The 12,044-nt window shown below is 53.0% G+C and overlaps 1 protein-coding gene across 2 annotated transcripts in view; it reads right to left on the reverse strand.

Moving 5' to 3' along the window:
• PRKD2 (protein kinase D2) overlaps positions 1–12,044 on the reverse strand; it is a 33,773-nt gene that overhangs the window by 6,446 nt on the left and 15,283 nt on the right. For both annotated transcript variants that reach the window (XM_026481982.4, XM_026481984.4), the window contains 8 exons: positions 10,060–10,177; positions 9,218–9,295; positions 7,717–7,975; positions 6,209–6,261; positions 6,001–6,073; positions 5,390–5,496; positions 4,377–4,538; positions 1,139–1,237 (listed from right to left, as the gene is read on the reverse strand). In XM_026481982.4, coding sequence (XP_026337767.1) covers positions 1,139–1,237; positions 4,377–4,538; positions 5,390–5,496; positions 6,001–6,073; positions 6,209–6,261; positions 7,717–7,975; positions 9,218–9,295; positions 10,060–10,177 — 949 coding nt within the window. The remainder of the gene's footprint in view (positions 1–1,138; positions 1,238–4,376; positions 4,539–5,389; positions 5,497–6,000; positions 6,074–6,208; positions 6,262–7,716; positions 7,976–9,217; positions 9,296–10,059; positions 10,178–12,044) is intronic.

The following is a 12,044-nucleotide window of genomic DNA, read 5'->3' on the forward strand; positions in this document are numbered from 1 at the left end:
CCCAGAAATAAATTTTTAAAAATCTTTCAAGTGAATGTCACCAGTTTCTTTTTACTTTTTTAAGTGTGGCTACTAAACTGTGGGATCTGGTATCCCTAGATACCAGCAGCACCCCTCCCCACCCCCCAACAGCTGTGACAACCAAAAATGTCTCCAACATGGTCACATGTCCCCTAGGGGGCGAAACCGCCCCAGCTGTAAACCCCTGCTGTTTAGAGATGTTTAGAGATGGCTCTTCCTGGGCCATAGAGAGGAGATGGCTTCGCTTACTGCAGTTCCTGATGCCCCACACGGAGCCTCGCACATAGGCGGCAACAGCAATTCTTAGTTGACTAAAATGAATCTCTGGCTTTTGAAACGAAATGAACTCAATGTTTGCAGAACACAGATCATGAAGCAAAAACTTTACAGGATGCGGAAGGGCTACACGACAGCCTGTAACTATAGGCCCTTAAACACACTAGGCACTCAATAAACTCTATCTGTTATCATCGTCACCCCTACCCAATCTGGCTCTGCCCCTGGCCGTGGGGGGGGGGGGGGGGCCTTCTCACTGCCCAGTCCAAGACTCATCGGAACTGTTTTCCTAACAGACCCACAGAAGAAATTACCAGCTGTCCCCCAATATCTGTTCTCCGCTTCCCCCCTTAATAATAAAAAATTTGAATTGAATGGGCCGCAGGGCCACGCAGAATAAAGACTACATTTCCCAGCCTCCCTTGCAGCCAGCCATGACCACGTGATCTAGTCCTGGCCAATGGGATGCTATGTAAACTTCCACACCTCAGTTCTGGAAGGAAGGGGGTATGTCCATTTCCTCCACCCTATTTCTTTCCTGCTTCTCCTTCCAACTATCTTGTCACATGATGGGGACCATCATGAACCACGAAGACCAGGCAACATCGTAAGAGAGGCCAGAAGGAGACAGCTGGGGCCGAGTACCTGACCCTAAGGAACTGCTTTTTCAGCCTCAGAATGCTTATGCTGGCCCCTACGTGAGTGCGAAACAAGCGTCTGTTTTATTTAAGTCATTGTTATCTTGAGTCTCTGTGTCCAATTATCCTGATTCCTACAATCCCCACCCGCCTCTGGTGTTAGCTGGACTTCCCCAAATCAAGCCGGGACATGAATGACTGACCTGAGGAAAGGGGTCGGCTGATGCCAGCAACACGTTTTCCGGTTTCAAGTCACAGTGGACGATGTTCTTGAAGTGAAGGTGTCTCAGGGCCACCAGGATCTGAGGGGAGGGGGTGGGGCCGGTAAGGAAGGTAGAAAGGCACCTGCCCCGGATTCTGCCTCCTGCCCTCCAAACCCCATCCGTACCCCTTTCTGCATCCCGAAAGATGGCCCCCAGGGCCAGGCGAGGCATTGGAGCCCCAAATAAGGATCTCAGAACCCCAAAACCATGACACTCAAGATAGAGTTGGATAATTCCAGAAAGGCTCGACTGGAACAGTGGGTCTGGGAAGAGCCTGAGATCCTCTGGCATATGGTAAGCTCCTGACAAAAAAAAGACCTATCAGTGAGGCTCCTGGCTGGCTCAGTCCGCAGAGCCGGCGACTTGTGACCTCCAGGGTCATGAGTTCGAGCCTCCCCTTGGGCCTGGAGTTTACTCTAAAAGGGGAGTGAGCAGGGCTTTAGCAAAGTAGCAGCCTTTAAGAAGGTACTATTGTGTGACTCCGTTTTTTAAAAAGTATTTTTCATCCATTAAAAAACTAATATGAAACAGTCCAAATACCAATATGATCTACATTATATATCAAATGCAACACTCTTAAGAGGCTTCTAAGAGGATTCTAGAGCCATCCTACCCAGGTGGAAAACCCAGCTCTACATTCACTAACTTGTGGCCTTGGGCAAGCCACTTTAACTCTCTGGGTCTCAGTGTTCTCACCTGTAAAATGGGGCTAATAAAAGTACCCGTCCTCGGGGGTCGCTGTGAAGTTTAAATGCGCTGAGGCACAGAAAGTGCTTAGGACAGTGTCTGGCCCAGAGCAAACACTATGTAGCTATTACTCTCGTTGGTACCTGGTCCTCTTTTGGGGATGGCCTGTGGATGAACATATTTCTGCACATGCGTCAAAGAGAGCTTTTTCTGCTCTATCGGCTAATTCAAGAGTATTCTGTGACGGCAAGGTGAGCTGATTTACCAAACAAAAGGCAAAAAAACGATACACTTTCCAACCACTTTATCTGTGGACACGATGATCTTCCTTGATTCTGTGTGATCTTCCGGCTGCTGCCCGGGAGAATGAGATCCATGGGGTGCGTGTACCTCTCTTCCCGACTTCCTGTTTGTTTGCTGACCCCCTCCCTCCCCTACTACTAAATGAAGGGAATAAAGAGGGCAGGTTGGAAGCTGGACAGACTCAGGTTCAAATCTCGGCCGGACCACCACCCAGCTGTGTGCCCTTGGGCAGGACATGGACCCTCCCTCCACCTCAGTCTCCTCATCTGAAAAATGGGGGTGCTAGTGATACCTACCTCGGAGGGCAGTTGTGAAGCATAAACAAGCCCATGAGGTAAGGGCCTAGCACAGGACTTGGGGTGGGGCAGACAAGAGGCAGAGGGCAGAAATCTGCAGAGAAAGAGGAGCACAGGCGAAAAGAGGAGAGATGGAAGACCAGAAAGAGAAACCAACCAGTTGCTGAAGGCAGGCAGTTCCCTCTCCCCACCTGAAGTCTGGGTGAGCCTGCCTCAGTGGGCTTCTCCCCACCCCCCTGCCAAGCCAACCTGACGAAGGCACAGTGCTGGGGAGAGCGAGGGTGCTGGGCCTGCATAAAGGAAGCACAGCACAAGGGACTTTGCAACCAAGAGAACAAGTCCCAGAATCAGGTGAAGGACCAGCCAGGTGGGAAGGCCGTTCTAGGAAGGCTGTAAAACCCAGAAGCCAGAAAAGGCAACATTTAACACTGTATAAGTTAAACTCTTTATGGCAAATAAAAACCACGAATGAAATGAAAAGGAAAACAAATACTGGGATAAAAAAAAAAAAGAACAACACAGGTGACAAGGTTCCCTCATATACAAAGAGCTTTCACAATTCAATAAGAATAATCCAACCGAAAAATGGGAAAAGGGCCAAAAAACATAGGAAAATATGCTCAACTTCACCCATAATTTGTAAACTGCCAAATGAAGCCACATAAAGTATTATTTTTCCACCTATAAGACTGGTGATTATTTTTTCCAGAGTTAGTAAGGAGTGAGGAAGTAGACAGCCTCAAACTGTTGTTGAGAGTAGACTGAAAGGGATTTTAAAGAATAACGGGGCAGCATGTTTTTTTAAAAATCCTAAAGCACATTTCCCTGGACTCAGGAGTCTATTACCTGAACATGTTCTATGGAAATTCTCCCACCAGAGCCCAGCAATGTGTGTGGACAGATATTCACAGGAAGTTGTTTGTAATGGTGGAAAAGTGAAGACAACCTCCGTACTCAGCAATTACAGGATTTGGTCATATCCATCATGAGAGACAATTCAGAAAAAGAGGCAGCTTTGCTAACTACATACCGAAATAGAATAGCCTTCCAGAAGTACTCTTAAAGCGAAGAATGTAAGAAGCGGAACGACACACAGGTGACACCAATTAGTTTGACATTACTAGTTAAAAAGCCTGGATCCTAGGTTCACATCCCACCAGCTGTGTGGCCCTGGGCAAGTTACTTAAAGTATCTGAGCCTTGGTTTTTATTTTCAGCTGGAAAACAGGAGCGATCGTGGCTGCTACCGCACGGGTTTCGATGCAGATAAAATGAGTTAAAACAGTGCCTGGTACGCAGGCCGTAAAGGTGAGTGGCTGCATGACGTATCACGTTAGCATCCCCCATCGCTGCCCTGCCCACTCTGGGTGATCACTGTCTGGGCCTGGGGCTAGCTTGGTCACAGCTGTGTCCCCAGCACTGCCTGGCCTGCGGCCAGGAACAGAGCAGGGGAAGAGGGAGAGCTTGGTGAACCATCTAAGAAATGGATGAATGAGCTCTCCACGGAAAGGCCTCCCTCCCCTTCCCTTTTCCTACACGAATATAGTCAGGCCTAGGGAGTCTCATTCTATAAAGGAATAAAAAATATAAAATAATCATTTCTGATTTTTCTATACTAATAAGTATAATTATCACTACTGCTCTATTCTTTTTATTGTTTTATTATTTTCTATTGTTATTACTCTCTTATCACTCTACAGTCCATTCTATTATTACTCTCTTATTTTGAAATTATTGTTCTGTTATTTTTTCTGTTGTTATTATTTCTCTATTTTTTATTATCTGCTATTAGGACTCCCGCCAGGGTCTGCCTGAGCTGGGCGCAGGGCAGGTGGGGAGCCAGGCGGAGGCGGGCAGGGGCAGGGGGGCAGGGGGGCAGGGGGGCGGGCGCACCTGGGTGATGAGGAACTTGGTGAGGCGCTCGGGCAGCCGGCCCTTCTCACTGGAGAGAATCATCTCCAGCATGTCCCCGTGCAGCTTCTCCATCACCACAAACACCTTCTCCGGTGTCTCAAACATGCAGTCCAGGTTCACGATCCCGGGGTGCCGCAGACTCTGGGGTAGGGGTGGGGGGTAGGGTGGCAGTCAGGGTTCAGGTCGCCCGTGAACTTGGGACCCCAGAGGCGAGCCATGGGAGCAGATGGACGACAAATAAGAAGGATGTTCCTGGAGGGTCAGCAGCTCCTTCCCTGGGGGGCGGCGCTGGGGGATGGGGAAGGGGCTTCCCATAGGCCCAGACAGAACCACATCCCCACACCAACTGGGTATCTAGAAGGATCTTTACATTGTGAAACTCTATTGAAGGCCCAGGGTTGTGGGACAGAGGAGGGGAGGGACGGAGCAGAAGTCTGGAACAATGGGAAGGAACTTTTTGCATCTCTGTGTTTTAAATCCTCTTCCCTCTCCCCCCAAGCCCTGCCTGGCCGAACCCTATTTCTACCCCCCAGGTCCCCACCCGGCCTTGTCCCTGGACTCCAAGCTCCAGTCCCGCCACTTTTCACCCACCCTCCGGGGACAGCCTGAGAGATCTTCCTAAAGTACGCACCCAACCCTGTCCCCTTGTTGCTCAGAATCTTTCCAGGTCTCCCCAGTATTCTCAGGAGAAAATCCATAGGGTGTGGCCTCACCTCCCACCACCTCCCCACACATAAACCATCTAGTAACCTCGAACTTCAAATTCCTAGAAGACTTCATGTTCCCTCTCCTCTCTACACCTTTCCATGGGCTGGTCCCTCTGCTCAGAACACCTTTCCACCCCTTCAGTCTCAACATGCATATTCCCTCCTCCAGGAAGCCTTCCCTGACCACCCCCAGCCTGGGGTCAGTTGGTCCCTGAAAGAAGGAAGTGGGAAAGGAAGGTCCTTCCTAGGTGGGGCCAGAGCTGGGCCCCAGAGCCCGGTGGGCACCTGCAGAATGGCTACTTCGTTCCGGAGCTGGCTCTCCTGCTTGGTGGGGAAACGCAGTTTGTCAATGACCTTTACTGCCACGTCCCGGCCTGTCTTCCGGTGCTTTCCTGGACGGAGGGTAGGAGAGACGGGATGAAGGGAGCAAGACCTTCCAATCCTGGTAAGAGGAACACCCCCCCACCACCACCCCAGAGACATAGGCATAGTTGAACAAAGGTGGGCAGAAGGCCCCCGAGGCGGCTCTGAGGGGTCTCCAGGAGGGATGTGAGGGGTAGGGGGCCTTGGGAATAAAGGGGGAATGAAGAAGGTAAAAGACAAGAGCTCTGAGGAGGGAAATCTATCACATGGGAAACTAGATTTATAACCAATCAGAATCTAGGGACTAGCTCTGTGGCCAATCAGAGTGCAGAATTCGCTCTCCCTGTTAAGAATCGGAGAAAGCCCATTGGCTTTTCCCAGTGAGAAAAGGAGGGCCTGCACCCCTCTGCCTCGAGGATCTAGCTTTCGAAGTCAACCAGAACCGGAAGTGAGCATGCAGCCAATCAGAGAGAAAGGTCTGGAGCCCAGGAACCCCCCGGACCCCTTCTGGATTAGCTAGGAAGCAGCCATACCTCCATAGACCACTCCAAACTGCCCGGAGCCCAGCACCTCATCCGGGAAGATCTGGTAGACAGTGGCGATGTCCTGCATGGTGGGGACGGGGAGGGTCAAGGGTGCAAATTGAGATGGGGCGTTGACGAGACTGGGGGGGGGGGGGTGGAAGGCTGCATGGGAGGCAGAGGACGCCCTTGGGACCATGGGGTGTGGGCAGGGTCTCACCACGTTCTCCTGGATCTGGCTGTTAGACACGGAGATGCTCAGAGAAGCTTGTCCTGGGGAGAGGGGAGAGGTGGAGGTGAGGGGGCCCCGGGCTCAGGATATCTTCACCCATATGAACCTGTTTGCACAACTAGAGAATGGGGATGATAACAGGTGCTCCCCCCTAGGGCCAGTGGAGAAGACAACGAGATAGGCTGACGGGGCCTCAAGAAGTGTCACGAATGATTTCACTGAGCACTGCACCCCAAGACCTCAGGGCCAAGGGAAGCACACTGATCCCATTTTACAGAGGACACTGAGGCTCACTCAGCAGGAAAGCCCAAACTGATTCCAACAGCTCCCCACCCCCCCGAACTTGCCACCCTAACACCCAACCAGAGCCAGACGTTTCCAAAGTTCTGATCCTTCTGCCATTTGAACATCTGCCCCCTTCCCATTCCAGGCCTGGCCCCTTATCCTCCTCCCTGGTCTCTCTGCCCCCATTCTGCTCTCTCCTATTCACCGCACAAACCTGAGTCTGTCCTTCCCCTGTTCCAAACTCTGCCGTGGCTCCCCAGCGCCCTCAGGAGGAAGCCCAAGCCCCTTCAATGGCCGCCCAGGCATTGGTCCCTCACTTAGGTCTTTGACTTCAACCCCCATGCTGTCCTGTCTTCCCAACAGCCTGGCTCCTTGCCGGGCCTCAGATACAGCCAAGTCCTCTCCTGTCTCCTGCCTTTACACTTGCTGTTCCTTCTGTCAGGAACGCGCGTCCCTTCCTCTGGACTTAGTTCAATCCTCCTCCTCACTCAGTCTCAGTTCAAATGTCACTCTGGGCCATGTCACGTTCTACATTACACTTGTCATTTCCTCAGGATGAGCTGATTAGTGTCTGTCACTCATACTGGATTATGAGCTCCAGAAAGCAGGAGCCTGGGACTTTCTGATCATCTTGTGCCTCTGCTTGAAATATTTTCCACCTGCACTCCCCTCTCTCAGCCCTCCTCAGCTTCCAGGTCTCAGCTCAGATGTTGCCGCCTCCAGGAAGCCCTCCTGGATACCCAGGCTGGAGGAGCTATGCCCTCTGAGCTCCCACTGCCCTCTGCCTCTCCTGTCCCAGCCCTGCCCACTTTGGGTCATCACTGCTTGGAGACAGGTCTGTCTCCCTTACTGGACTGTGAGCTCTGTGAGGGCAGGTTCTGGGCTGTCTTGGTGACAGCTATGTCCCCAGCACTGTCCAGCACAGGATGGGCACAGAGAAGACACTCAGTAAATACCTGAATGAAACAGTCTGAACTCATAATCTGGAGAAGTTGTCACCACCTGGGACGAGACTCAGAAAAGGGAAGTGACATGCCCAAGGCCACACATCAGGTCTGGGGCTTAACAGAGATTTGGACCCAGGCCAGCTGAGTCCAGATGCCACATTCTCCACTGTGCCATTCCCTGCCTTCCCCCTGGCTCTTCTCTTCCCTGAGACCCCACACAAGCCCTTCCAGACCCATCCTCTAGAGCCCAGGGTGGGGACTTACTGTGGGGTGTGTGGCCTGGGGCACTGGGTGCGTCCTGGAGGATGACTGGCATCAGGGCCTGGCGGATGGCCGTTTCCCAGCCCCGGGCTGCCTCGGCCCCCTGCCCGCTGGGCCCCCCTGGGGCCCCACCAGGCGTCTCGCCCACAAAGTAGGTGACATTGGCAGTGACAATCTCGAAGCAGTGGGGGTTGGTGCCTGGTGGCACAAGGCTGAAGTTCTGCGCGGGCTCCACAGTGAGGATTTCTGACAGTGGAATTTCCTGGCAGGACACAGAACCAGCACCTGTGAGGTTGCCAGGCGGACCCTGGGGCTCCCCGCTTACTCAGAAGAGCACATAGAATCCAGTATCAGTGGGAAAGGGCCCGATTTGCATAGAGTAGTCAGAAAAGGTCTCCTGCCATAAGCTACACGAAGCAGAGATCAGAAAGGAAAGAAGAGGCCAGCTGGTGGAGGATGGTGGAAACAGCACGTGCAAAGGCCCTGAGGTGGGGAAGGCTTGTGTTCAAGGGACATGCTCTATTCCCATCACATGGATGATGCCTAGCACACAGGAAGTGTGCCATGTTTGGTGAACAAATGAAGTTAGGCCATGAGGGGCCTTATGGGCCATAGAGAGGAGCCTGGGCTTTGTCTCCAGGGCCCTGGGGAGCCATGGAAGGGTTTAGAGCAAGGCAGGGGGTGGTCTCTGGCTGTGTGTGGAGAGTGGACGGGAAAGGATGGGACTGAGACAGGAGACCAGAAAGGAGGCAGAGAGGGCCGGGGGGAGGGGGAGGGACGGGGAGAGAAGGTGCAAGGTCTGTGCTGAGGGAAAAGAGCGTGCTTTGAAAAGTGTCAGAAGAGAATGTGGGGGGGGGCACGTTTGCAGAACGGGGAGAAAAGAATTAAAATAACGCAAGAACGAAACAGGGACAGACTGATAAAAGGAGGTGCCAGAGACATGGTGGGGGCGGCGTCTTAGTGTGGCCGAGAATACAGGAAGGATGAGAAGGCACCCCTGTGGGAAGCGGCTCCAGGGCAGGCAACCCCGAGGCGTCCGGGTTTTATTTTAAGGGCAAAGGGAGGGTTCTGACGGTTTTCTTGGCTCCCCTGGCTGCTATGTGGGATAAGACTGGGGGCAATCGCAGAAGCAAGGACCCAGGAGGAGACGGCCCAGAGCACGGTGCGGCCATGGCAGGTGGTGAGGAAATCTGCTATAAATGATCCAATAATTCACGATAAAGTAGTAATGGTAACGGCGAGCTCCACACGTGCCAGGCCCTAAGCTAACCGCTTGGCGGAGTTATCTCTGAATTAGGGCAGCAGCCCTGCGGCGAGGACGAGTCTTTGAGGCCTTTGACAGGTGCCAGACGGGAGGTGCAGAGAGGTGAGGTAAGCGGCCTGGGTTCCCCAGCTGGAAGGTGGTGGCGGCAGGTGGGCCCCTTTGCCCATGACACGCAAGCAGGCAAGCAACTGGGGGAGGAGTGGGAGGAGGTCTGGGGGAGCTGGGGGCCGGAAGGCCCACCTTGTAGTATCTGTTGGTCGTGTTGTTCTGGAAGAGCGTGATACACTTGCAGTCCAGGCGCCAATAGTGCCGCTTCCTCTGTTTGGGAGAGGTGTCCAGAAGGTGAGGTGGTCCGCCCTTGGCTGGGGCTCCAGCAATTCCTGGAGCCAAACCCCGCCCCCAAGTCTAGGCCCGCCCCCAAAAGGCCCCACCCCTTCCGTCTCTCATCACCGACCCCTCTAATTCTAACTCCGCCTCCAGTAAGGCCCCGCCCACCCTAACTCCGGCCCCACCCCCACCTCGTTCCCTTCTCAAATTGATCCAGCCCCTCCCGCCTTGGCTCCGGCTCCACCCCACTTTGCCCCGCCCCATAACCCCTTCCAACTTTAGGTCAGCCCCCAGCCACGCTCCTCTGCCCCTAAACCTGCCCCACCCCTATTTCCTACCTGCCCAGACCTGGCCCCGCCACTCTAAGCCCTCCCCAGCCTCCCTCCCAACTTCGCCCCACCTGGCCCCACCCTATATCACACTCCCAGTTACCTCCAGTTAGGCCTCTAGCCCGGCCCAGCACCCCCTGATCCCATCCTCTATCACCTGAGCCCTTCTCGCTCCCAGCCCTAACTTCAGCTTCCCCGTTCCTGGTCCCACTGTTCCCCCGACCTGGTCCTTAGCCCCGCCTCTTTCCTGACTCCTGCCCTGACCCTCCGCCCTCCGCCCTCCCGTGAAACCCATCCCTCTAATTCTAGCTCCGCCTCCAGCTAGGCCCCGCCCACCCATAACCCACCAGCCCCGCCTCCTCAAGCGGATCTTGCCCCTCCCCTAACTCTAGCTCCGCCCCACCTAGCCCCACCCCGCCCACTCACCAGCGTGTCCTTGTTGCTGTAATGAACCACCCAGCCCTCGCGCAGGGTGGTGCTAGATTTCCGCGTCGTGTGTCGCACCGACTGCACCACCCTCATTAGGGGGATGTACCCCAAGGAGCTGAGGGGGGGGAGAGGAAGAGGTGAGAGGTTACAAGTGGAAAATACCTATAAGCGCTTGGGGCCGCAGAGCCCATCTCTGGGCAGCCAGAAGTTGGGGTTTTTTGGCCACGCTTCTGTGGTTTCCACACTTCCCATCATGAGGAAGGGGACTCTAGACAGGGCCACATTACAAGGCTGGGTTCCGAAGGCAGGCCGCCTGGCAAATGACCTGACCTCTATGTACCTCGGTTTCTCCACCCAAAGGGGTTGCTGTGAGAGTGAAAACCTTTCTTAGGAGTTTAGCACAATGCTTGGCATCCAGTGGGCCTCCACTAAGTGCTAATCAGTACTGAGCCCAGTGGTAGTGCAGCTGGCTGTGTGACACTAGGCAACTGACTTGACCTCTCTGTGCCTCAGTGCCCTTATCTTGCACATGCTAATAATATAGAGAGGAAACGAAGGCTGAGAGATATTCACAGACTTGCTCAACTCCAGAACCAACCACCTCTTGATCGCTGCACTAAACCAGGGCTCGGTTAGCCTTGGCATTTCCCTTTGCCTCTCTGAAACTTGGTTTCCTTATCTGTGAAATAGGCTGCCTCTCCCAACACCCCCACCCCAACCAAGCGCATCAAGATCCAACTCTGACAGCCTCTTACTCTGTTACTAAACGCTCCAGGAAAGACCTGGCAGAAAGGAACTTGAACTTCCAGGCAGCTTGGGTCAGAGAGCACCAGTAAGAAACTCTCTGCTGGGGCGCCCGGGTGGCACAGCGGTTAAGCGTCTGCCTTCAGCTCAGGGTGTGATCCCGGCGTTGTGGGATCGAGCCCCCCATCAGGCTCCTCAGATATAAGCCTGCTTCTTCCTCTCCCACTCCACCTGCTTGTGTTCCCTCCCTCTCTCGCTGGCTGTCTCTCTCTCTCTGTCAAATAAATAAATAAATAAATCTTAAAAAAAGAAAAAGAAAAAGAAACTCTCTGCTATCATTGTGACCTGCATATGCATCTCCCCTCTGGCCTGGTCTCCCATCCCCTTCCCCTTGCCCCCCCTGCTCCAGCCACACCAAGCTCTATGCTGTTTCTGGGACATGCCTGGCCCTACCACAGGGCCTTTGCACTTGCTGTTTCCTTCGTTTGGTAGACTCCCCTACCAACTGTCTTCCACATGTCTCCTTTCCTCTCTTCCTTCAGATCTCTTCAAATATCACCTTCTCAGAGAGACCCCCTTTAATGACCCTCGCTAGAATAGCATATCTTCATTCTCTGTCCCCTCTCATTGCTTTATTTTTATTTATTTTTTGGTAGCAGTTATCAATCCCTGATGTTACGGATGCATTTGTTCATTACCTATCTCCCCAACTAGAGTGTCTGCTCTATGAGACCAGAGAGTTTTCCTGGTTTGGTGCACAGCCGTGTGCTTGGAAGTTCTAGAACCCAGCAGCTGCTCATTAAGTGTCTGCTGAGATGCCTGGTGGAAGTTGCTCACCCTCCTCCCCATGTTTATGCCTCCCTGGCCCTGTGGGGTGAAGTCTCAGCTCCTTTCTCTTAGTAATTACTGGCTGACGCCCCTGAGCTTCAATCTTCTAACCTAGGAATGGGAGTAGTGGTCCTTATGGTCCTTCTGAGGAAGGATCTAGTTCAAAAGCAAATACTTATACATCGATGATGGTTTCAATCCACAGGTTACCCTTCTTTATACATGTATTACTGTATTAATACAATGTACTAATAATAGCATATTAATATTCTAAAACGTCTGCAGAAAAAGTGAAAGCATCTAAAAGATGAGATTAAAAGCAAAGAGAAATGGAAATGAATACATTTGTCCCCATGCTCCGGAATGGATCACCTCCCACCCTCTGCGCTTTGGGGATTCAAGAACAGAGT

This window comes from Ursus arctos, unplaced genomic scaffold (assembly GCF_023065955.2).
Source record: "Ursus arctos isolate Adak ecotype North America unplaced genomic scaffold, UrsArc2.0 scaffold_19, whole genome shotgun sequence".
Lineage (NCBI taxonomy): Eukaryota > Metazoa > Chordata > Mammalia > Carnivora > Ursidae > Ursus > Ursus arctos.